Source organism: Pseudophryne corroboree, chromosome 10 (genome assembly GCF_028390025.1).
Source record: "Pseudophryne corroboree isolate aPseCor3 chromosome 10, aPseCor3.hap2, whole genome shotgun sequence".
In the NCBI taxonomy this organism is placed as follows: domain Eukaryota; kingdom Metazoa; phylum Chordata; class Amphibia; order Anura; family Myobatrachidae; genus Pseudophryne; species Pseudophryne corroboree.
Genome location: NC_086453.1, coordinates 380,387,828 through 380,414,208, shown reverse-complemented (window position 1 = coordinate 380,414,208; position 26,381 = coordinate 380,387,828). Strand labels below are relative to the sequence as shown.

General features: G+C 49.5%; 1 protein-coding gene across 1 annotated transcript in view; it reads left to right on the top strand.

Moving 5' to 3' along the window:
• MFN2 (mitofusin 2) overlaps window positions 1-14,605 on the top strand; it is a 38,771-nt gene extending 24,166 nt beyond the window's left edge. The window contains exons 9-18 of the mRNA XM_063943825.1: window positions 2,529-2,596; window positions 2,686-2,807; window positions 2,887-3,013; window positions 3,432-3,536; window positions 3,617-3,719; window positions 8,276-8,496; window positions 8,572-8,727; window positions 8,995-9,191; window positions 12,162-12,296; window positions 12,531-14,605. Coding sequence (XP_063799895.1) covers window positions 2,529-2,596; window positions 2,686-2,807; window positions 2,887-3,013; window positions 3,432-3,536; window positions 3,617-3,719; window positions 8,276-8,496; window positions 8,572-8,727; window positions 8,995-9,191; window positions 12,162-12,296; window positions 12,531-12,597 — 1,301 coding nt within the window. The 3' untranslated portion in view covers window positions 12,598-14,605. The remainder of the gene's footprint in view (window positions 1-2,528; window positions 2,597-2,685; window positions 2,808-2,886; window positions 3,014-3,431; window positions 3,537-3,616; window positions 3,720-8,275; window positions 8,497-8,571; window positions 8,728-8,994; window positions 9,192-12,161; window positions 12,297-12,530) is intronic.
• Window positions 14,606-26,381: the final 11,776 nt, after the last annotated feature.

The window sequence follows — 26,381 nt, the reverse complement described above, 5'->3', positions numbered from 1 at the left end:
CACCCGCCTGTATCACTCCAGCCAGCACCCGCCTGTGTCACTCCAGCCAGCACCCTCCTGTGTCACTCCAGCCAGCACCCGCCTGTGTCACTCCAGCCAGCACCCGCCTGTGTCACTCCAGCAAGCACCCGCCTGTGTCACTCCAGCCAGCACCCGCCTGTGTCACTCCAGCCAGCACCCGCCTGTATCACTCCAGCCCGCACCTGCCTGTGTCACTCCAGCCAGCACCCTCCTGTGTCACTCCAGCAAGCACCCTCCTGTGTCACTCCAGCCAGCACCCGCCTGTGTCACTCCAGCCAGCACCCTCCTGTGTCACTCCAGCCAGCACCCGCCTGTGTCACTCCAGCCAGCACCCGCCTGTGTCACTCCAGCCAGCACCCTCCTGTGTCACTCCAGCCAGCACCCGCCTGTATCACTCCAGCCAGCACCCGCCTGTGTCACTCCAGCCAGCACCCGCCTGTGTCACTCCAGCCAGCACCCGCCTGTGTCACTCCAGCCAGCACCCGCCTGTGTCACTCCAGCCAGCACCCGCCTGTGTCACTCCAGCCAGCACCCGCCTGTGTCACTCCAGCCAGCACCCGCCTGTGTCACTCCAGCCAGCACCCGCCTGTGTCACTCCAGCCAGCACCCGCCTGTGTCACTCCAGCCAGCACCCGCCTGTGTCACTCCAGCCAGCAGCCTCTTGTGTCACTCCAGCCAGCAGCCTCTTGTGTCACTCCAGCCAGCACCCGCCTGTATCACTCCAGCCAGCACCCGCCTGTGTCACTCCAGCCCGCACCCGCCTGTGTCACTCCAGCCAGCACCCGCCTGTGTCACTCCAGCCCGCACCCGCCTGTGTCACTCCAGCCAGCACCCGCCTGTGTCACTCCAGCCAGCACCCGCCTGTGTCACTCCAGCCAGCACCCGCCTGTGTCACTCCAGCCAGCACCCGCCTGTGTCACTCCAGCCAGCACCCGCCTGTGTCACTCCAGCCAGCACCCGCCTGTGTCACTCCAGCCAGCTCCCGCCTGTGTCACTCCAGCCACCACCCGCCTGTGTCACTCCACCCAGCACCCTCCTGTGTCACTCCAGCCAGCACCCTCCTGTGTCACTCCACCCAGCACCCGCCTGTGTCACTCCAGCCAGCACCCGCCTGTGTCACTCCAGCCAGCTCCCGCCTGTGTCACTCCAGCCAGCTCCCGCCTGTGTCACTCCAGCCAGCACCCTCCTGTGTCACTCCAGCCAGCACCCTCCTGTGTCACTCCAGCCAGCACCCTCCTGTGTCACTCCAGCCAGCACCCTCCTGTGTCACTCCAGCCAGCACCCGCCTGTGTCACTCCAGCCAGCACCCGCCTGTGTCACTCCAGCCAGCACCCGCCTGTGTCACTCCAGCCAGCACCCGCCTGTGTCACTCCAGCCAGCACCCACCTGTGTATTTGGCTCCCTCAGTTCTCAGTCTACGTAGTGCTGCTGCATGTCTGGCTGGAGTGCAGCGGTTTACAGATCTCTTGTGGTCACGTGACTTTGAGTGTTGGGAGCCACATTTGAATGAAGAAAGAGCCGCATGTGGCTCAAGAGCCACGCGTTGGCCACCACTGATGTATTGCAAGAAATTATGTTCACTACTGTCTGAAAAGTTCTATATATCCCGTGTGTTGTCTTAAGGGCCCCATACACTAGAACGATAATGCCCGATTTTATCCGATTTCGGCCATTCGGGCCGATATATCGAATGAAATCGGGCATTTCGGATGTGTTTTACATCCGATCCGATGCGCGTTCCCGTGAGGATCGGATCCCCCAGATTGACTGTGCTGCACCAGTGATATGTCGGATCCTGCAGGCATGGCTGGAATCGCACAAAGGGGGTAGCACAGCTACGATCTTTCACACTGACATGTGGGGGGACGCCCAGCACAGGGCTAGTCCGCCCCGTGTGTCAGTGCCAGCCCCCCCCCCCCCCGCGCAGAAGTGCAAAGGCATCGCACAGCGGCGATGCCTTTGCACTTCAAGAGTAGCTCCCGACTAGCGCAGCTTTAGCGTGCTGGCCAGGAGTTACTCATCGCTCCCCGGCCCGCAGCGGCTGCATGTGATGTCACACAGCCGCCGCAAACCGCCCCCCCCCCCCCCCCCCCCCTTCCCCTAACGGTCCGGCCATGCCTGCGTTGGCCGGACCGCGCCCCCTACACGGTGGCTTAACACCGCCGTCCATCCCCCTCCCGCCCAGCGCCCGCCTCTGTCTCAGAGGCGATCACTAGGCAACGACGGCTGCCATGCGCCGGCGCACTGCGGCGCATGTGCAGTTCCAACCCGATCGCTGCGCTGCGAGAAACTGTAGCGAGCGATGGGGTTGTTATGACCCCCAAAATACATTGTATGCAAAAGGACTGCATACATTGTATCGTATGCGATCCTGCCGAGCGGTTCAAGGGAAATCGTATGCGACATAAGGGTCCGACAAGTCGCTGTAGTGTATGGGGCCCTTGAGTAACATGCTCCTCTCTGTAATTGCATTTCCCCTGTTATATAAAACACCTGATTCATTGCAGGCGGAGCGTTGGCTGAAGGTTTCCAAGTGAGGATGTTTGAGTTTCAGAACTTTGAGAGGCGCTTTGAGGTAAGCTGTGATGCGCCAGGCGGCTATAGGTCCGAGTGGTCGCGTGCTGAGACTGTAGACGATCGCCCTGTTTGCTTTGTAACCGGCAGGAGTGCATCTCGCAGTCGGCCGTAAAAACCAAGTTTGAGCAGCATACGATGAGAGCCAAGCACATAGCGGATGTCTTGCGCCAAATAATGGAGTCTCTGCACGTGGCTGCCCAGGAACAGAGGTGAGTGGTGTACGCTCCTCACGTTGTACCGCAGCAGCGCTGTCACCAAATGTAACGTGATCGATTTAAATGTGCGCAGAGTTTACTGTCTGGAGAAGCGAGAGGAGTACAAGGACCGGCTGGAGTTCATAGAGAAGCAGCTGGAGCTACTGACCGAAGACTACAAGCTGAAAATCAAACAGATCACAGACGACGTGGAGCGACAGGTAAGGAGGAGGCCTGCAGTCTGTTCCCGCACGTTGTACGCGGGCCGTCACGTACATATCAAACCGATATCTGCACAGATGGCACGTGTCCTAAGCGTGCTACAGCTGCTATGGTTATTCCTGTATTCACCGCTATAGCTGGATCTGCGGGAAGTTACCGTACGCTGGGCAGGTGTATGCATGTAGTCCTGAATGAGTCCTGCCCATACGCTCTGCACTGCTGGCAAACCATCATCATCCTCACCAGACTACACTGCAATTAGGCTTTTACCTCTTGTATGCTTAGTGATTTTCCATAACTAACGATGACAAAGTAAGAATGTAATCTGCACCTACGCAGAATAATCAGGTTTGTTGCCCTGTAGAATATCCCGTAGCCCCTTCCTCCTAACATTCCGTGTGTCTGATGCTATTCCAGGTGTCTAACGCCATGGCGGAGGAAATCCGGCGCCTCTCCGTACTGGTAGACGAGTTCCAGCTGGATTTTCATCCTTCCCAAGTTGTCCTTAAAGTCTATAAAAATGTAAGAGATCTACAGAAGCTGTGAGAACGTGTCCTGGATTCCTGTGTTGTCTCCTCATAGTCCCTGTTCTGTTCCCCCAGGAGCTGCACCGCCACATAGAGGAGGGTCTGGGCCGAAACCTGTCTGATCGCTGCTCCAACACCATCTCCGTGTCCCTGCAGACCACGCAGCAGGAGATGATCGGTCAGGGAACACACCTTTGCCTTACTGCTGCTTATATTATGTACATGTGTTGCAGGGTCAGCTGGCGGTGTGAACTACAGACCCCTGACCCGCATTGTTTCTGTTAGTGCTTCGCATGTCCATCACTGCACTCACCAACACATACACAGACTACAGTCACCAGCTTCAACTAGATTGCAAGCTCTCTTGCATCTTCTGTTGCATGCAGTTGTGCAGTGTAGTCACTATTGTGCGAGACCTTGGTAATGCTGCTGGGATTGGGTGCAGATGCCATTGTGTGACTTCTCTTTCCCTCCTCTCAGTACAGATGGGCTGTTACCTCTCCTCCCATCCTCTGCACGGTGCCAGATTGATCTGTTGCTAATGCTGCTGAGATTGGGTGCAGATGCCATTGTGTGCCTTCTCTTTCCCTCCTCTCTGTGCAGATGGGCTGTTACCTCTCCTCCCATCCTCTGCACGGGCCCAAATTGATCTGTTGCTAATGCTGCTGGGATTGGGTGCAGATGCCATTGTGTGCCTTCTCTTTCCCTCCTCTCTGTACAGATGGGCTGTTACCTCTCCTCCCATCCTCTGCACGAGCCCAGATAGATGATGTGTTAATGCTGCTGGGATTGGGTGCAGATGTCATTGTGTGACTTCTCTTTCCCTCCTCTCTGTACAGATGGGCTGTTACCTCTCCTCCCATCCTCTGCACGGGCCCAAATTGATCTGTTGCTAATGCTGCTGAGATTGGGTGCAGATGCCATTGTGTGCCTTCTCTTTCCCTCCTCTTTGTGCAGATGGGCTGTTACCTCTCCTCCCATCCTCTGCCCGGTGCCAGATTGATCTGTTGCTAATGCTGCTGGGATTGGGTGCAGATGCCATTGTGTGACTTCTCTTTCCCTCCTCTCTGTGCAGATGGGCTGTTACCTCTCCTCCCATCCTCTGCACGGGCCCAGATAGATGATGTGTTAATGCTGCTGGGATTGGGTGCAGATGTCATTGTGTGACTTCTCTTTCCCTCCTCTCTGTGCAGATGGGCTGTTACCTCTCCTCCCATCCTCTGCACAGGCCCAGATAGATGATGTGTTAATGCTGCTGGGATTGGGTGCAGATGCCATTGTGTGACTTCTCTTCCCCTCCTCTCTGTGCAGATGGGTTGTTACCTCTCCTCCCATCCTCTGCCCGGTGCCAGATTGATCTGTTGCTAATGCTGCTGGGATTGGGTGCAGATGCCATTGTGTGCCTTCTCTTTCCCTCCTCTCTGTGCAGATGGGTTGTTACCTCTCCACCCATCCTCTGCACGGGCCCAGATAGATGATGTGTTAATGCTGCTGGGATTGGGTGCAGATGCCATTGTGTGCCTTCTCTTTCCCTCCTCTCTGTGCAGATGGGTTGTTACCTCTCCTCCCATCCTCTGCCCGGTGCCAGATTGATCTGTTGCTAATGCTGCTGGGATTGGGTGCAGATGCCATTGTGTGACTTCTCTTCCCCTCCTCTCTGTGCAGATGGGTTGTTACCTCTCCTCCCATCCTCTGCATGGGCCCAGATAGATGATGTGTTAATGCTGCTGGGATTGGGTGCAGATGCCATTGTGTGACTTCTCTTCCCCTCCACTCTGTGCAGATGGGTTGTTACCTCTCCTCCCATCCTCTGCACGGTGCCAGATTGATCTGTTGCTAATGCTGCTGGGATTGGGTACAGATGCCATTGTGTGACTTCTCTTTCCCTCCTCTTTGTGCAGATGGGCTGTTACCTCTCCTCCCATCCTCTGCACGGTGCCAGATTGATCTGTTGCTAATGCTGCTGGGATTGGGTGCAGATGCCATTGTGTGACTTCTCTTTCTCTCCTGTCTGTACAGATGGGCTGTTACCTCTCCTTCCATCCTCTGCACGGGCCCAGATAGATGATGTGTTAATGCTGCTGGGATTGGGTGCAGATGCCATTGTGTGACTTCTCTTTCCCTCCTCTTTGTGCAGATGGGCTGTAAACCTCTCCTCCCATCCTCTGCATGGTGCCAGATTGATCTGTTGCTAATGCTGCTGGGATTGGGTGCAGATGCCATTGTGTGACTTCTCTTCCCCTCCACTCTGTGCAGATGGGTTGTTACCTCTCCTCCCATCCTCTGCACGGTGCCAGATTGATCTGTTGCTAATGCTGCTGGGATTGGGTGCAGATGCCATTGTGTGACTTCTCTTTCCCTCCTCTTTGTGCAGATGGGCTGTTACCTCTCCTCCCATCCTCTGCACGGTGCCAGATTGATCTGTTGCTAATGCTGCTGGGATTGGGTGCAGATGCCATTGTGTGACTTCTCTTCCCCTCCACTCTGTGCAGATGGGTTGTTACCTCTCCTCCCATCCTCTGCACGGTGCCAGATTGATCTGTTGCTAATGCTGCTGGGATTGGGTGCAGATGCCATTGTGTGACTTCTCTTCCCCTCCACTCTGTGCAGATGGGTTGTTACCTCTCCTCCCATCCTGTGCACGGTGCCAGATTGATCTGTTGCTAATGCTGCTGGGATTGGGTGCAGATGCCATTGTGTGACTTCTCTTCCCCTCCACTCTGTGCAGATGGGTTGTTACCTCTCCTCCCATCCTCTGCACGGTGCCAGATTGATCTGTTGCTAATGCTGCTGGGATTGGGTGCAGATGCCATTGTGTGACTTCTCTTTCTCTCCTGTCTGTACAGATGGGCTGTTACCTCTCCTCCCATCCTCTGCACGGGCCCAGATAGATGATGTGTTAATGCTGCTGGGATTGGGTGCAGATGCCATTGTGTGACTTCTCTTTCTCTCCTGTCTGTACAGATGGGCTGTTACCTCTCCTCCCATCCTCTGCACGGGCCCAGATAGATGATGTGTTAATGCTGCTGGGATTGGGTGCAGATGCCATTGTGTGACTTCTCTTTCCCTCCTCTCTGTACAGATGGGCTGTTACCTCTCCTCCCATCCTCTGCACGGGCCCAGATAGATGATGTGTTAATGCTGCTGGGATTGGGTGCAGATGCCATTGTGTGACTTCTCTTTCTCTCCTGTCTGTACAGATGGGCTGTTACCTCTCCTCCCATCCTCTGCACGGGCCCAGATAGATGATGTGTTAATGCTGCTGGGATTGGGTGCAGATGCCATTGTGTACCTTCTCTTCCCCTCCTCTCTGTGCAGATGCGTTGTTACCTCTTCTCCCATCCTCTGCACGGGCCCAGATAGATGATGTGTTAATGCTGCTGGGATTGAGTGCAGATGCGATTGTGTGCCTTCTCTTTCCCTCCTCTTTGTGCAGATGGGCTGTTACCTCTCCTCCCATCCTCTGCACGGTGCCAGATTGATCTGTTGCTAATGCTGCTGGGATTGGGTGCAGATGCCATTGTGTGACTTCTCTTTCTCTCCTGTCTGTACAGATGGGCTGTTACCTCTCCTCCCATCCTCTGCACGGGCCCAGATAGATGATGTGTTAATGCTGCTGGGATTGGGTGCAGATGCCATTGTGTGACTTCTCTTCCCCTCCTCTCTGTGCAGATGGGTTGTTACCTCTCCTCCCATCCTCTGCATGGTGCCAGATTGATCCGTTGCTAATGCTGCTGGGATTGGGTGCAGATGCCATTGTGTGACTTCTCTTTCCCTCCTCTTTGTGCAGATGGGTTGTTACCTCTCCTCCCATCCTCTGTATGGGCCCAGATAGATGATGTGTTAATGCTGCTGGGATTGGGTGCAGATGCCATTGTGTGACTTCTCTTTCCCTCCTCTCTGTACAGATGGGCTGTTACCTCTCCTCCCATCCTCTGCACGGGCCCAGATAGATGATGTGTTAATGCTGCTGGGATTGGGTGCAGATGCCATTGTGTGCCTTCTCTTTCCCTCCTCTTTGTGCAGATGGGTTGTTACCTCTCCTCCCATCCTCTGCCCGGTGCCAGATTGATCTGTTGCTAATGCTGCTGGGATTGGGTGCAGATGCCATTGTGTGACTTCTCTTTCCCTCCTCTTTGTGCAGATGGGCTGTTACCTCTCCTCCCATCCTCTGCACGGTGCCAGATTGATCTGTTGCTAATGCTGCTGGGATTGGGTGCAGATGCCATTGTGTGCCTTCTCTTTCCCTCCTCTTTGTGCAGATGGGTTGTTACCTCTCCTCCCATCCTCTGCCCGGTGCCAGATTGATCTGTTGCTAATGCTGCTGGGATTGGGTGCAGATGCCATTGTGTGACTTCTCTTCCCCTCCACTCTGTACAGATGGGCTGTTACCTCTCCTCCCATCCTCTGCACAGTGCCAGATTGATCTGTTGCTAATGCTGCTGGGATTGGGTGCAGATGCCATTGTGTGACTTCTCTTCCCCTCCTCTCTGTACAGATGGGCTGTTACCTCTCCTCCCATCCTCTGCCCGGTGCCAGATTGATCTGTTGTTAATGCTGCTGGGATTGGGTGCAGATGCCATTGTGTGACTTCTCTTCCCCTCCTCTCTGTACAGATGGGCTGTTACCTCTCCTCCCATCCTCTGCCCTGTGCCAGATTGATCTGTTGTTAATGCTGCTGGGATTGGGTGCAGATGCCATTGTGTGACTTCTCTTCCCCTCCTCTCTGTACAGATGGGCTGTTACCTCTCCTCCCATCCTCTGCACGGTGCCAGATTGATCTGTTGGTTCCCCGCCAGAGCTTCAGTTTGAGCTACGACCTGAGCTGTGACAAGCTCTGCGCGGACTTCCAGGAGGACATCCAGTTCCACTTCTCCCTCGGGTGGACAATGCTCGTCAACAGGTTCCTGGGACCCAAAAATGGCCGCCGGGCTCTGCTTGGATACAGCGACCAGGTGGGTACAGGAAGGTGGAGGATCCTGGCGTTATGACAGAACTACCAGGTCTAACTTTGGTGCCTTGCCTTTCAGGGCCCTCGTACGATGCCACTCACCCCGGTGAACCCCAGCATGCCTCCCATGCAGCAGGGAGCTATGACCCAGGAAGAACTCATGGTTTCCATGGTAACAGGCTTGGCCTCATTGACGTCTCGGACTTCCATGGGTATTCTTGTGGTGGGAGGCGTGGTAAGTGCAGGTTCATCCATTGTCCGTCTCCGAGGGCTCCTCACCCTCCGCTTCATAGAGTGTAACTGTGTTCCTACCTTCTAGATTGCAAGCACAGTTGCCAAGCCTCATGACTGCGCTTCCTGTACCTGTTGTCGGCCAATCTGAATGTTTAGCATTGTTACCTGCCTGTCTGTATGTGTCCACGTGCCTAATATACGTTGTGTCAGTTCTGAGGCCTACGTGGTGACCTCGTCATTTCATTCACTGCTCATCCTGCTATTTTAGGTCTGGAAGGCCGTGGGCTGGCGTCTCATTGCCTTATCTTTTGGCCTTTATGGGCTTCTGTACGTATACGAGCGCCTCACCTGGACTACGAAAGCCAAGGAAAGAGCCTTCAAGCGCCAGTTCGTGGACTACGCAGCCGAGAAACTGCAGCTGATTGTAAGCTACACCGGCTCCAATTGTAGCCACCAAGTGCAACAGTAAGTCAGCCCTTCCCGGCCCACCTATGGGCCTGCATGCCTTTCCAAGTGCAGCAGTGAGTCAGCCCTTCCCGGCCCACCTATGGGCCTGCATGCCTTTCCAAGTGCAGCAGTGAGTCAGCCCTTCCCGGCCCACCTATGGGCCTGCATGCCTTACTAAGTGCAGCAGTGAGTCAGCCCTTCCCAGCCCACCTATTGGCCTGCGTGCCTTACCAAGTGTAGCAGTGAGTCAGCCCTTCCCGGCCCACCTATGGGCCTGCATGCCTTACCAAGTGTAGCAGTGAGTCAGACCTTCTATGCCCACCTATTAGTTTCCTTGCCTTACCAAGTGCAGCCCTTCACGGCCCACCTATTGGATTCCATGCCTTATTCCATGCCTATTGGATTCCATGCCTTAGCAAGTGCAGCAGTGAGTCAGCCCTTCCCGGCCCACCTATTGGATTCCGTGCCTTACCAAGTGCAGCAGTGAGTCAGCCCTCCCCAGCCCACCTATTGGATTCCGTGCCTTACCAAGTGCAGCAGTGAGTCAGCCCTTCCCGCCCCACCTATTGGCTTGCATGCCTTACCAAGTGCAGCAGAGAGTCGGCCCTTCCCGGCCCGCCTATAGGCTTGCATGCCTTACCAAGTGCAGCAGAGAGTCGCCCCTTCCCGGCCCACCTATTGGCTTGCGTGCCTTGCCAAGTGCAGCAGAGAGTCAGCCCTTCCCGGCCCACCTATTGGCCTGCGTGCCATACCAAGTGCAGCAAAGAGTCGGCCCTTCCCGGCTCACCTATTGGCTTGCGTGCCTTAGCAAGTGCAGCAGTGAGTCAGCCCTTCCCGGCCCACCTATGGGCCTGCATGCCTTACCGAGTGTAGCAGTGAGTCAGCCCTTCCCGGCCCACCTATGGGCCTGCATGCCTTACCAAGTGTAGCAGTGAGTCAGACCTTCTATGCCCACCTATTAGCTTCCTTGCCTTACCAAGTGCAGCCCTTCACGGCCCACCTATTGGATTCCATGCCTTATTCCATGCCTATTGGATTCCATGCCTTACCAAGTGCAGCAGTGAGTCAGCCCTCCCCGGCCCACCTATTGGATTCCGTGCCTTACCAAGTGCAGCAGTGAGTCAGCCCTTCCCGCCCCACCTATTGGCTTGCATGCCTTACCAAGTGCAGCAGAGAGTCTGCCCTTCCCGGCCCGCCTATTGGCTTGCGTGCCTTGCCAAGTGCAGCAGAGAGTCAGCCCTTCCCGGCCCACCTATTGGCCTGCGTGCCTTACCAAGTGCAGCAGAGAGTCGGCCCTTCCCGGCCCACCTATTGGCTTGCGTGCCTTACAAAGTGCAGCAGAGAGTCAGCCCTTCCCGGCCCACCTATTGCCTTCCGTGCCTTACCAAGTGTAGCAGTGAGTCAGCCCTTCCCGGCCCACCTATGGGCCTCCATGCCTTACCAAGTGTAGCAGTGAGTCAGACCTTCTATGCCCACCTATTAGCTTCCTTGCCTTACCAAGTGCAGCCCTTCACGGCCCACCTATTGGATTCCATGCCTTATTCCATGCCTATTGGATTCCATGCCTTACCAAGTGCAGCAGTGAGTCAGCCCTTCCCGGCCCACCTATTGGATTCCGTGCCTTACCAAGTGCAGCAGTGAGTCAGCCCTTCCCGCCCCACCTTTTGGCTTGCATGCCTTACCAAGTGCAGCAGAGAGTCGGCCCTTCCCGGCCCACCTATTGGCTTGCGTGCCTTGCCAAGTGCAGCATAGAGTCGGCCCTTCCCGGCCCACCTATTGGCTTGCATGCCTTACCAAGTGCAGCAGAGAGTCGGCCCTTCCCGGCCCACCTATTGGCTTGCGTGCCTTGCCAAGTGCAGCAGAGAGTCAGCCCTTCCCGGCCCACCTATTGGCCTGCGTGCCTTACCAAGTGCAGCAGAGAGTCGGCCCTTCCCGGCCCACCTATTGGCTTGCATGCCTTACCAAGTGCAGCAGAGAGTCAGCCCTTCCCGGCCCACCTATTGCCTTCCGTGCCTTACCAAGTGCAGCATTGAGTCAGCCCTTCCCGGCCCACCTATTGGCTTGCATGCCTTACCAAGTGCAGCAGAGAGTCGGCCCTTCCCGGCCCACCTATTGGCTTGCATGCCTTACCAAGTGCAGCAGAGAGTCGGCCCTTCCCGGCCCACCTATTGGCTTGCATGCCTTACCAAGTGCAGCATTGAGTCAGCCCTTCCCGGCCCACCTATTGGCCTGCGTGCCTTACCAAGTGCAGCAGAGAGTCGGCCCTTCCCGGCCCACCTATTGGCTTGCATGCCTTACCAAGTGCAGCAGAGAGTCGGCCCTTCCCGGCCCACCTATTGGCTTGCATGCCTTACCAAGTGCAGCAGAGAGTCGGCCCTTCCCGGCCCACCTATTGCCTTCCGTGCCTTACCAAGTGCAGCATTGAGTCAGCCCTTCCCGGCCCACCTATTGGCTTGCGTGCCTTACCAAGTGCAGCAGTGAGTCAGCAATTCAAGTACCGGGAATAATTGCGGTGTGTTGTAGTGCCTAGTATGATGATTTTCAGTAGGTTTGGGTGAGAGTCCCTTTAATACCAGGCATTAGGACAAATGTAACATTTTTGTAAAACTGATCTCTGACGAAGGGGGAGATATATGAAGACCTGGGGCCGGATGTAATGACGCCGGAGGTGCGAGATGACGGCCCATCTCGGACGTTTTTTTAAAGGGGAAATCACAAGGCAAATCCATACCTCGATTTGACGCCCTAGATCATACCTCCGGCGATCTGTGGCGTCAGTACATCCGGCCCCTGTAGTGAGATAAAGCGGAGAAGTCACCAAAAGCAACTAATGTGCTATATAAATGGCGCTTACAAGCGGATTTTTTGCTTTGGGCGGCTTCTCCACTTTATCCCTCTCCAAGGTTTGATAAATCTCCCCCCAAGTATGTAAATGAGATCCGTTCTGGATTCTTTGCTCATCCCAGTCTCTCCTGGTCACACCTGCAGGGAACTCTCTGGGACGTTTGCCCACTTGTGTCAGCAGGTTGATGTAACGCGAGAAAACCTAGAACAGGACATCACCGCCCTGAATAAGAAGATTGAAACCCTGGACGGTCTGCAGAGCAGAGCCAAACTGTTGCGGTAAGTTCCGGCGTCCCAGCTCTCCTGGAATGTCCTGAATCTCAGGAGGCTTCGGGGCTCTCCTGGTCTGGGCTTTGTAGAACTTGGTCACTCAGCTCAGCCTTCTCCCTAAAGCCGGGGGATAGGGGGTAATAATCGCTATAACCCGAGAGTCCTTTTACCCCCCAGACTGTTGCGTCTGAACAATACCCCGCCTGATGATGTGCAGTTATCAATTATTCCTCTTCCTTGCAGAAATAAAGCCGGCTGGCTGGACAGCGAACTCAATATGTTCACCCACCAGTACCTGGAGCAGAGCTGAAGGCGCCTCGTCTGCGAAACACTGGCGATGCCGAATTTCTTCATCGCCTCTTTCTATATACTCTTATTCTTTCCGAAATACTCCTGTCCTACCTTACACAGCACCGAGTACCTGGTATACTGCAGGAATGTATGGTGGATGTGAGCTAGGAAGGACTTTGTCATGTTCCGTGATCACTGCTGAATCACTAAACGCATACCATTATACTGTGCGCTGCTCCTGCAAGGGATGATGGGAAGGCAGCGAGGGTTCTGGGATAAAGTCCGATGATGCTGCTTTGGCCAAAACACTTCTTTAGTAATAACCAATGTTTGGGTTCTGCAGTTAGTGTCTGGTGAGATTAGGGGACTTCAGTTTTATGCTGTCCTTTGTTTTTCTGCTGTTCTGGGGTGACGTGAATTTAGTGGAATTCTGGTAAAGCATCATAAGATTTATGGTTTGGTTCTCTGTGCATCGGTTACAATTCTCCCTGACTGGACCAGAGGAGGCGGCCATTTTGTGCCCACTGGCTAGGAGCTACTTACTTCCCTAAGGCGTCATGGAGGGAATGTAGACTCAGGGGAAAAAAATGTCTACCCCCCCCAAGTCTGTATGTCAGCACCAGGTCCACAGGTTGCCTTATATCTGCCCACCATGTGTAGGGTGTAACATTATGTGTCTGGTTATAATATAGCACTGAGAAATGCCTTTGCCGCTGCTTAGGACTCGCATCAGACTCTTCTTTGTTAATGTGACCTAATACACAGCCGGTGGCCATTGCTGTATGCTATTTGGTCATCGGTAACAGTGCTTACACAGACTGGCATCTTCACCACCAACCGGTACATTTTACACCATACTGCTTCATGGCCGCAGATTGGGATCTATGTCTGGTCGGGCGTTGACCGCACCTATGGATCCCTGCCACCCTATCACCCGCTCCGTGGGAACCGTAAGAAAAAGCAACAGCATCCTTTTTTTTATGGCGACCAGTGTCCGGCGATTATCTGCACCAGAACAGGAGATCGCAACATACACTGTCGCCTAAACCAGTCTAGTACTACTATATCCATAACCACTCATTTCCCAGCATCCCCGTGTTACTATATAGGAGCGTAGCGTGAGGATAGGAAGCGCCAGCTCGGAGCTGTAAGACGTGGCAGAGGGCTGGTTAGCTGCATGTTATTACACAGACGCCACCACATGGCGGCCCCTCATTGTGCGTGTAATCAGGGAATACTGGTATGTGACTACGTGCTAAGGTTCAGGTTAGAGTGGTAGTGAGATCAGCAAATGCTCATCTGCCCTTACTACTGACCCCCGGAACTCCCACCCCTGCTACCCAATATTGCTCTGTCATTGAACCCCGAAAACGATTTCCAGTTAAGGTTATATAGTCTCTTTCTGAACCGTCACTGTTCCGGCTGAGTGTTCCAATGTTCTGTAGGGTTGCACATGCCTCGTTCATGGGTCACCCTGTCCCTTTTAGTGAAATGCATGGTTTTGTGTTCCTGGTAATACCCTGGTATTTGTACAATCAGGCAGAGTTGTCGACACCACCCTGCATTGCAGGGGTATATGTATACCTATTTAGCTGATAATATAAAGACATGGCTGAAGGGCAGCAACAACTAATAATCAAATGTACTACGCAAATGTTAAAGGAGAACATGTACGAGACATTACAGTAAAACGACCTGTGGCTATTCCGCCTCAAACAATACATGCTGAAATATATAGGATTCTGAAATCTTGCTCTTTAATAATGACACTGCATTTAGCTGATGTGGCAGTAGAGGGCGCCGGTCTCCTCGCTGCGCAAACGCTTGCCAAATGTTATATACTTGAAAGGAGGCGCTGCGGATGGTAGCTTCAGCGATCTTAGATGATTCTGCACTTTATTTTGTAGGAAGTTGTTTGTGTGTTATAGTAAAATAAGTTGGTTTGTTTTCTATAATGTATTTAATTTAAGCTTGTGTATCGCGCATGTCCACTGTAGCACTTGACAATAAAAATGAATTATTTGGAACCGCTGTGTTTTTATTTAAATAAGACTACTTTCTCTCACGTCTTAGGGGATACTGGGATGGTAAGAGTTACCATGGGGTATAGATGGGGTCAGTTGGAGCCTGGGTTAATGGTCGGGATCCCCGCTGACAGGACATAGCTCCTGGGGAGATGTTTGGCATTACCCCCAGCGTGTGCACGCACGCCGACTGCAGACCGCCACCCCTAACGGATGCTGAAGACGCTGGAGTGGTGAGTACACACATCGGGGTCCCCAGTTACAAGGGCGGCATAAGGGCGTGGCGGACTCTCGGCGCTGCGGTGCCTGACAGTATAATCTATACAGGGACCGCGCGCCATTAAGGGGGCGTGGCTTCCCGGAGATCGGGACCAGCAGCTCAGAGGCACCATTTCCTGCTGCATCATACTACAGGCTGCATGCAGGGAAGCGCTGCTCCTCCAAGAATCCTCAAAACACAACTTATACTGGTAGCAGAGGGTTTTGTAGAAGGGGGAGCAATATATTCTGTATTAAGGCCCTAGTTTTCTGCCCGGCAAAGCATTGCTTTAGCTGATAGAGGCAGCGGTGTTCTGGTTCTCTTCCTCTCTGTCTCACTCCATCCAGGCTTACACTGGGTCTCTGTGTTATTCACTGCTCGTGTGTGTGTGTGTGTGTGTGTGTGTGTGTGTGTGTGTGTGTGTGTGTGTGTGTGTGTGTGTTCTGCTGCATGAACATGTCTGCCAAGAAGGTTATTTGTCAGTCGTGTAGCACAAAGTTTTCCTCCACAGGGGGATCTCTGCTATGTGCTCAATGCAGTCTCCCTTCACAGGGAAGCAGCTCACAGGAACCAGATTGTCTGAATTCAATAAAAGGAATGATGTCTAACATATCTGAACTGGCTACTGCTAGGCAGGAAAGACTAGTGTTTAAGAACTCTGTGGATGATTTTCTGATTCGCACTTCTGATCTCAGACCTGCCCCCTTCTACTGGTTTCTCAGAAATGCACATTGGGGGTCATTCCGAGTTGATCGCTAGCTGCATTAGTTTGCTGTGCAGCGATGAGGCAAAAAAACGGCACTTCTGCGCATGCGGCGCAATGCGCACGCGCTACGTACTATTACAACGGCCGATGTAGTTTCACACAGGGTCTAGCTAAACTTTTCAGTCGCACTGGTGACCGCAGAGTGATTGACATGAAGTGGGCATTTCTGGGTGTCAACTGGCCGTTTTCAGGGAGTGTTCGGGAAAACGGAGGCGTGGCTGGGCGAACGCAGGGCATGTTTGTGACGTCAAAACAGGAACTGAATAGTTTGAAGTGATCGCAAGCACTGAGTAGCTTTTGAGCTACTCAGAAACTTTTTTTTAGCTGCTCTGCGATACATTCGTTTGCACTTCTGCTAAGCTAAAATACACTCAGTGGGAGGCGGCATAGCGTTTGCACGGCTGCTAAAAACTGCTAGCGAGCGAACAACTCGGAATGACCACCATTGCCCCATGTGCTCCAATCTGACTCTCATAATGAGATGCCAGATTTGGAGGAAGGGGAAGTTGAGGGGGATAAAGGAGACAGTACTCTCTCTCAGGGAGGTCCTGAATATCCCTGATAAAGAGGCAGAACGTGAGGAGGAGTAGTTTTTTAATGTAAAACAAAAGTCTACTGTCACCTTTCCTGTCTCTTAAACACACTTTTTAAAGAGGCGTGGGTTAATCCTGACAAGAAATTTTAAACCCCTAAGCGGTTGCTAAACTCCTTCCCTTTCCCCCCTGAGGATAGGAAGGTGTGGGAGAATCCTCCGATTGTGGATACCTCAGTATCCAGATTGTCACGTAAGATTGTGCTGCCTGTACCTAGTGCTATCTCCCCTGCTGACCGTAAAATTGAGACTACACTCGAATCCATTTACACTGCAGTAAGAGTCGCACAGAGACCCACCATTGCTTGTGGTTGGATCACAAGGGCCATTGTTAAATGGTCTGGTAACATCATAGAGGGTTTTGATACCATGCCTCAAGATGAGGTACTAACACTCCTGCAACATATTCAGGATTCGGCTAACTTCATGAGTGAGGCTATTAAGGAGATTGGCATTATCAACTCACGCTCTACTGCTATGGCTATGTCAGCTCGCAGGGCCCTGTGGCTGCGCCAGTGGATGGCGGATGCCGACTCCAAAAAGGGCGTTGAAAACCTTCCTTTCACGGGGGAGGCTTTGTTTGGTGAGGAACTGAACAAGTGGATTTCACAAGCTACTGCCGGTAAGTCCACATATCTGCCGTCAGCGGCTCTTCAGGCCAGACGTGACTATCCTGTCCTTTTGTGTGGCCAGATTTCGGGGCAGAGCCAGAGGTGCTCCCAACGCTGTTTGGGGAAACCGAGGTAAAGCATGCAGACCAGCGGCCACTGGTTTCCTGGAACAGAGTTCAGGCTCTACCTCTACCAAGCCCTCCCCGTGACGGTTGGCCCCGGCCTCAAGGGGAAATTCAGGTGAGTGCTTGCCTCAAATATTTCAGCCATGTTTGGGCGGAATCCTGCTGGGATCCTTGGGTGAGAGACCTTGTCTCCCAAGGATACCGGTTGGAGTTTCAACAGCTCCCTCCACAGATTCTTCAGGTCCGGATTACCAGCTTCACCTGTGTCCAAGGTTACCTTGCTAGAGGCCATCAAACAACTGCAAGAAATGCAGGTCATTGTTCCAGTTCCCCCTTTGCTCAAAACAAAGGGCTTTTATACCAAACAAATATAATAAAGCGCTGTCCAGATCAGTTATAATTAAAGACAAAAACATTTAATCAATCACACAATACATAACCACATGGCCGGTGTATTAATAAATATGACAATTATAGTTTAAAACCACATAATTAACTTTATCTCTCAGTTAAACACTATAAGATCCCAATCACTTGAGCTTAGAAAGGCTTAGAATAATCAATATAATTTTTAATAGCCAAGCAGAAATGGTTAGTAACTGTAGTTTGCGCCTAGTTCCAATTGAAATCAGATGGCCAGATGAAATCGTTAATGGCGTGTTTAGCGTCTGATTCCAGTTATGACCATGAACTACAAGCAAGAACTGGTTAGTAAAGCATTGATAACTGTTCCGTTAGCAAGCTAAAAAGATAAATCACAAGCTCAGTGACTGTTTCCAGTTGTATCAATATGTAGCAAGCGGAGCCATTTGATGTATAATTGGTAACTGATTCCCATTCATAAAGAATGTTTCAAAGTATACTTATCAGTCCTGCGTGGCCACGCTCATTGAAAATCTCACTCCAGCGTGTCTTCAGACCTTTGATTCCCGCATCTGAGGAGACGTCTCACCCTCAGTGCAGAAGGTAATGCCGCACAGTCCTCACGCTAAATAGCAGGGAGTGTTAGTAAAATGGAGATCCCCAGCCGTGGGTCTCACTCCTCTCTTACGCATTTCTCTGCCTTTAGTAAACTCGGCAGCTTCTTCAGAAAGATGAATGATGAATGCACGGTCATTCATTTACTTTATTTAAAGCTTGGCGCTGTACTCCCACTTCCGGTTTCGTCACTCGCGCAGGCGCATTGTGTGCGTTCCATTTCTGCGTTCCATTTCTCCATTCATTACTCACACAGGCGCTCCACGTGTTTTCCATTTCTGCATTAACCTCACCATTTCTGCATTAACCTCACAGTCAATGTGCGCTCTAAACACTGCATCTCCAGTGCATAACATGTTTTCCGTGCATTCATGGTATCGCATATACTATTCTACTTAATTGCTACTCTAATACTAATTTTTGTATAGCAATGAAAAACATATAATTAATATTATGTCTCACAATAAAATATATATATCAATATATTGCAGGACCTTCAAATCGCAATCAATATAAAGAAATAATTCCCATTCTTCTAATGATCTTTATATCATCATAATCCATATACATCATTAAATATATCAATGAATAAAAATCCATAAATGAATAAAAATTCATCACACCAAAAACTCTTTCAAAAGCTAACTACTTATATTTCATATATTATTTAATTCCACAGTATCATTTAGCCCTTGTGGTTTTAATGCGCATAATCTAAAAATCCAGAAGGCTTCCCTCTTACAGAGCATATTATAACGATCCCCCCCCCCCTGTAAGTGGTTTTAATTTGTTCAATACCAACAATTTTGATTTTGTCTAATGTGCCTTCTGGACAATTCGAAACATGATTCGAGAGGCAATGCATTTTATTATTTTTCATGATGTTACGTTTGTGCTCCATAAACCTAATATTTAACTTTCTCGTGGTGCGTCCTACGTATTGTCTACCGACACAAGTTAGTACATAAATTACATATGAAGAATTACAATTAATTAATTCTCTAACCATATAGCTATCTTTTGTTGTAAATGATGTAATCTCCACGGTTTTCTTCTCCGTATGACTACAAGTCTCACATCTGTCCCTACCACACCTATGAAAACCATCAGGTATTGTATTCGACAGCCAATTCTTACCCTTCATTCCACCATTACTTTTCCTTCTATAGTGACTCGGTGCTAACTTGCCTTTAATATTATCCGCTTTCCGAAAAATCACTCCTTTTTCTAGTTTAATAAGATGACCCACATAATAGTCCATCTTCAATATCTCACTGTTCTTTCTTATAATATTTCTGATTTCTGATGCATGTGAATTAAACTGAGTAATGAAGTTAGTGGTTCTATCATTATCTGGGGCAGTATATGGACTATCCTTCTTAGTCCTAAGTAAAGATTCCCTATCTATACTCTGTACTTCTATATAAGCTTCCTCTACAACCTCACGCGGATACCCTTGTTCAATAAATGATGAGTAAACTCTACTCACACAAGATGTGCTTGTTTCTCAAACCCCAATTGAGATGAGCAGTTCCTCTTCATACGAATGAACTGCCCCTTGGGGATGTTGTCACGCCATTTCCTTAAATGATTACTTCGATAATTGAGGAATTTGTGTTGATCCACATCTTTAACATAAGTTTCTGTAATGATTTCATCATTTATTACGGAGAGGGCAATATCCAAATACGTTATCTGTTCAAAACTCAATGTGCTAGTGAAAGTGAGACCAAATCTATTGGAATTAAAACTATTCAAAAAAGGTGCTAAAGGTGCTTGATTATGGTCCTAAATAAAAAATATATCATCTATAAATTGGCAATAGAGGACCAGGCCCACCCCGAGGTCACTATCCCACACATGGTCCTCCTCAAATTTACCCATGTATAGGTTCGCGAAACTCGTGGCGAACCTGGTCCCCATCGCCGTCCCACGTGTCTGTAAATAATAACGTGACTCAAAAACAAAATAATTGTGATGTAATATAAATTCAATCGATTTTAATACAAAGTAACGTAGATCCTTATCCAAAGAATCATCTTTTGATAAATAATAATTTATTACTTGTATTCCTTGGTCCTGTGGAATATTGGAATATAAAGATTCCACATCACATGTGACCAAACCATACCCACTCTTCCATCTCACATTTTTTAAAAGATTCAAGAATTGTGTTGTATCTTTTATATATGACTTAAGGCTCTTAACGTGACCCTGTAAAAATGAATCAACATAATGTGACAAATTATTAGTTAATGACCATACACCAGAAATAATAGGTCTCCCAGGAGGTGCTGTGAGGGACTTATGTATTTTCGGTAAATGATAATACGTGGGTGTGACTGGATGGGAAGTGAACAAAAAATTATGTGTCTTTGGATATTGCTCCCTCCGCAAGACCTCTGTGAAGCATCTTTTTTAATTTACACTGAAATAATCCCGTGGGATTACCTCCCAAATTTCTATAAGTATCCATATTACTAAATTGTCTTACTGCTTCTTTTAAATAGTCCTCAATATTCTGCACAACAATCCCCCCCCCCCCCCCCCCCCCCTTATCAGCAGATTTAATAATTATATCCTGATTATTACACAACTCTTTCAGGGCAATCCTCTCACCAGAATTTAAGTTATCCTTCAGATGGTGTTTATCTGCTTTATTACACATGATTCGAAAATCTTCCATAGTGTTTTTATAAAAACTTTCTATAAAGGGTCTTCTATGTTGTAAAGGATAAAAATCCGATTTCTTCCGAAATCTAGGTTTCTGATTAACATCATAAACTTTCTCCTGGACTGTACCTATGTTCATCAGCTAATGTTTCTAAAATGGAGAGAGCTACTCTATCATTCTCATCCAAAATGATGGGAAAATCATTTGATTTAATTTTATTTAAATCCCTTTTGGCGAAATAACGTTTCCTACTCAACGTCCTTATATATTTATTCAGGTCCACAAATAGTGTGAATATATTGGGTTTACAGGCAGGGGCAAAATTAAGACCCTTAGAAAGAAGTAATGATTCGTCCTCACTTAATATTTTAGATGATAAATTATAGATCCCTTTAGGCTTCAATTTAACCGGACATTTTTTCCTTTGTTTCCTTCATCCCCCTCTACATCCTCTGGAAACTGCTCTCTTCTTCTTTTTATTCCCTCTCCTCTTAACCCCGCTGTCCTGTTCATTCTGGGTCGCTGATCTAAAAAATCATTATAACGTGGCGATTCCTCATTACTATCAGCCATACTATTCCATCTAGATCTAATTGGTCCTTGTCTTCTCCACTTCGGTGTCATGGGGCTGGCTCTGATATCATCTTCTATATCTAGCACATCATATCTATTTTGATGTGCAAAATTAACTTTTTCCCTTTTGGTATTATATCTTGCATGAGACTGATTATAAGTTTGAAAACCTCTCCCCTTTTTTTCAACTTTGTGGTAATTCACAGGCATTCTAGATACTGGATACAGCTGATCCCTATGTAATCTATTAAAGGACCTGACATGACCTTGTGAGTAATCACCTCTATCCCTATTCAATTTCGCATCTTTCCTCTCAATTAGAGACAACTCAAACTCCTCCAATTTGTTATTTATCTTAGCGTCTCTCTCTTTAAAGCCTACATCACCAGAAAAATCCTTCAAATTATCCTGAATTTTTTCTATTTCTGCTTTAATAGTATTCACTTTTGCCTCTCTAAACCGAATTAATAATTTAATTAAATTATTCGAACAATTATCTAAAAGTGAATTCCATTCACTTACAAATTTCTCATCATCCTGAAAGGTCGCAGTTTTTAAAATGCGTAAACCTCTTGGTATGAGATTATTGTCCAGGTATTTCTGTAATGTAATTTGGTCCCACCAATGTTTTGTCTCCAATATGCATAATTGCTCTAATTTATTGAATAATTGATGCATGCCACTTTGTTCATTAATTGATTCCTTACTCATACCTGGACCAATCTCTTTACCAGTTCTTGCTTGTAGTTCATGGTCATAACTGGAATCAGACGCTAAACACGCCATTAACGATTTCATCTGGCCATCTGATTTCAATTGGAACTAGGCGCAAACTACAGTTACTAACCATTTCTGCTTGGCTATTAAAAATTATATTGATTATTCTAAGCCTTTCTAAGTTCAAGTGATTGGGATCTTATAGTGTTTAACTGAGAGATAAAGTTAATTATGTGGTTTTAAACTATAATTGTCATATTTATTAATACACCGGCCGTGTGGTTATGTATTGTGTGATTGATTAAATGTTTTATGTCTTTAATTATAACTGATTTGGACAGCGCTTTATTATATTTGTTTGGTTGTATTATCTCTCTGTGAAGTTACAGTGACTTCTGGGTAGAGCTGCAGTGTATGATCAGTAATAATTGAATATTGCAGGACTTTAATTGTAAGCGCCCGAGTAATTTCTTTGGTTGTTGTTTTATATTTTGGCTTTTATACCAGCCTGTTCATGGTCTCAAAACTGGACGGTTTGGCCCGGCCAATTTTGAACCTCAAATCTCTGAACCCTGTACCTACGGGTATTCAAATTCAAGATGGAATAACTCAGATCGGTGATTTCAGGCTTGGAAGAGGGGGAATTCCTGGTATCCCTGGATAATCAAGGATGCGTACCTTCACATCCCAATATGGCTACCTCATCAGGCTTACCTCAGGTTTGCTCTGGAGGAAGGTCACTTTCAGTTCAAGGCCCTGCCCTTTAGCCTATCCACGGCTCCACGGGTGTTCACAAAGGTGATGGTGGAGATGATGCTACAACTCCATGTAAGGGGTGTGAACCATCGTTCCATACTTGGACGATCTCTTTATAAAGGCTGTGTCCGAAGCTCGGTTGTTAGAAAGCATCGCCCTGACTCCACGGCTTCTGACGGATTATGGGTGGATTCACTTCTTGGGGATGATCCTGGACACGGTGTCTCAGAAGGTGTTCCTTCCTATGGACAAGGCCTTAACAATTCAAACGATGGTGCGCTCCGTTCTGAAACCTCCGAAAGTCTCGGACCATCTCTGCATCCAGCTGTTGGGCAAGATGGTGGCCTCATACGAGGCTATCCAGTACGGAAGATTCCTTGCTTGTCCTTTCCAGCTGGATCTGCTGAACAAATGGTCCGGCTCACACCTACACATGCACCAGCGTATATCCCTGTCGCCAAAAGCAAGGATTTCCCTGTTATGGTGGTTTCAGATCCCCCACCTAGTAGAGGGTCGACACTTCGGAACTCAGGCTTGGATTCTATTGACAACGGATGCGAGTCTCTGCAGTTGGGGTGCTGTCACCGAAGGGGCTCAGTTTCAGGGAAGGTGGTCATGTCAGGAGGCCCCTCTTCCGATAAACATTCTGGATCTCAATGCGATTTACAATGCCCTTCTACAAGCTGCTTCTCTCCTCCAACATCAGGCCATACAGGTCCAGTCAGACAACGCCACGGCGGTGGCATACATAAACAAGAAGGAACAAAAAGCAGGGCCGCAATGTGAGAGGTGTCCAGGATACTCCTCTGGGCAGAACGCAATGCCAGGGCCATGTCGGCCATCATCATTCCAGGAGTGGACAACTGGGAAGCAGACTTCCTCAGCAGGCACGACCTGCACCCGGGGGAGTGGGGCCTTCACCCGCAGGTGATTCAGCTGTTGGTACAACGATGGGGCTGCCCGCTGATCAACATGATGGCTTCTCAACAAGAAGCTGCGTCGATACTGCTCCAGGACAAGGGATCCACAGGCTGCATCGGTGGACGCTCTGACAGCACCGTGGATTTACCAGTTCATCTATCTGTTCCCTCCGATTCCTCTCATTCCCAGGGTCATCAAGAGACTTAAAAGGGAAAGCGTTCAGGCAATTCTGATTGGCCTCGCCGGGCCTGGTATGCGGACCTCCTGGCCATCTCCCTACAGGAGCCCTGGCCACTGCCGCTTCAGGAAGATCTTCTTCTGCAAGGGACGTTCGTCTATCAATCCTTACCACGGCTAAGTTTGACGGCATGGAAGTTGAGAGGGAGATTTTAGCCAGAAAAGGGATTCCTGGAAAGGTTATCGCAATTATAGTCCAGGCTCAGAAGGTGGTCACATCTAAGCATTACCACCGCATCTGGAAGAAGTATGTCTCCTGGTGTGAGGGTCGACAGTTCTCCACTACAGATTTTCATCTGGGAAGGTTCTTGCTCTTCCTGCAAGCAGGTGTGGATATGGGCCTTCGTTTGGGATCCATCAAGGTTCAGATCTTGGCCTTGTCTATTTCTTCCAAAAACAGTTGGCTGTTATCCAGGAAGTCCAAACATTCCTAAAAGGTGTCCTTCGTATTTAACCACCCTTTACACCTCCCACGGCACTATGGGATCTCAATTTGGTCCTGACTTTTCTCCAATCTGACTGGTTTGAACCATTACACCGGGTGGACATGAAGTATTTGACTAGGAAGACTGTCATGTTTTTGGCCTTGGTGTCGGCACGGTGAGTCTCGGAATTGGGGGCCTTATCCTGTAAAAGCCCTTATCTGGTGTTTCACAAGGATAAAGTGGAACTCTGGACTCGTCCGCAGTTTCTGCCTAAGGTTGTGTCGGCATTTCACATCAACCAGCCCATTGTGGTTCCTGTGTTGTCTGACACGTCAGTTGCTTCCAAATCCTTGGATGTTGTTCGGGCTTTGAAGGTGTATGTCAAGAGAACTGCTCGTCACCGGAAATCTGATTCCCTGTTTGTTCTCTATGACGCTACGAAGATTGGCTGTCCTGCTTCAAAGCAGTCCATTGCTCGTTGTGTCCGGGTGACCATCCAGCAGGTTTACTCTTTGGTAGCATTGCCGCTGCCGCGTTCTATTCAGGCCCAATCAACAAGGTCTGTGGGTTCTTCCTGGGCGGTTGCCCGTGGTGTCTCGGCTTTGCAGTTATGCCGAGCTGCAACTTGGTCTGGTTCGAACACTTTTGTAAAGTTTTTTACAGGTTCGATACCTTGGCTACTGAGGAACTTCAGTTTGGTCGCTCGGTCTTGCAGGGGTCTCAGGACTCTCCCATTCGTTCTGGGAGCTTTGGGACATCCCCAAGGTAACTCTTACCATCCCAGTAACCCTTAGGAAGTGAGAGAAAATAGGAATTTAATACCTACCGGTAATTGCTTTTCTCCTAGTCCGCAGGGGATACTGGGCGCCCAATCTCTGTGTTTTGAATTTTCCTGCAAGAGTTGTTCTTGTGTGTTTGTTGTTTGTGTCTGCTGTTGCTGTACCTAGTTTCAAGTTGTGGATTGCGCTGCTATCCTCTCTTTATGTTGTGTGCTGGTTTGTATCTCACCACTTTTGATAATCGGCAGAGTCTGCAGGAGGGGCATAGAGGGGAGGAGCCAGCACACTGAAGAATTTTTAAAGTGCCAGGCTCCAATGGACCCCATTTATACCCCATGGTGACTCTTACCATCCCAGTATTCCCTACGGACTAGGAGGAATGGAATTGATGGGGGGGGGGACCCCAATTAGTGCACCGTCTCCCCTCGCATGCGCTCGGCACAGATTACGATCCACGTGGATTATGATTGGGAACGGTAAAGTATGGAAAAGTTCCACAAAAGCAAAAAATTTTGAAAAACTCATGTCGACCTTTTCATGTGGCGACCATCTTCATGTGTCGACCATGTGTCCTTGTCGACCATGCCACTGTCGACCAATAGTGGTCGACCATAACATGGTCGACCATCCAAACGGATACCAGTGGCTGCCAGTCACATAACTACATCTTGTTGGGCCTAGCTGTGATATGTGGTATTAATTATACAAATTACGCTGCATTCCCTATTGCATGGCCAGAGAACGTGGACTCTGCCCAATTCTGAGTTGGAAGTAAAGCAAGTAAATGCGCTTGGGCAAAACCATGCTGCACTGGGGCAGATGTAACATGTGTAGAGAGAGTTAGGTCGACACCATACGGTCGACAGTCAAAAGTCTGAGTCAAATGGTCGACAGGGTGAAAAAGTCCACACTATACAATATTGCTAGCGATACTGTGCAGTGATGTCACGCTACGGCCAGCCCGTGGTACAGCCGACAGTGAGGGTTGATAACGATGCGCGGGAGCATCGTTATCGATATTACCAATGATATTGCTCAGAAGGGTGAAAATGACCGGTATCGCTTGTAATATCGCACAGTGTGGATGCTGCTGGATGTGACCACTCCTAGATCTTCTGCAAGATCTTTTAGATCTATCTTTTGTGTATCGCTTTATATCGTTTGTCTGGGACTGCCAGGGAGCTGCTCTGGAGTTCATGGGAATTCTTTAACGAGGTCGCTCGTTTGCGAGTCGTTCTGGTGTGTACCCACCATTACTATGGTTACACACTGGACGATATCGTGGACGATGTGCCCGATTCCGATACATCGTTCACGATATTGTCTAATGTGTATGCACTATGTCGCCAACGATGCGCGCTCCCGT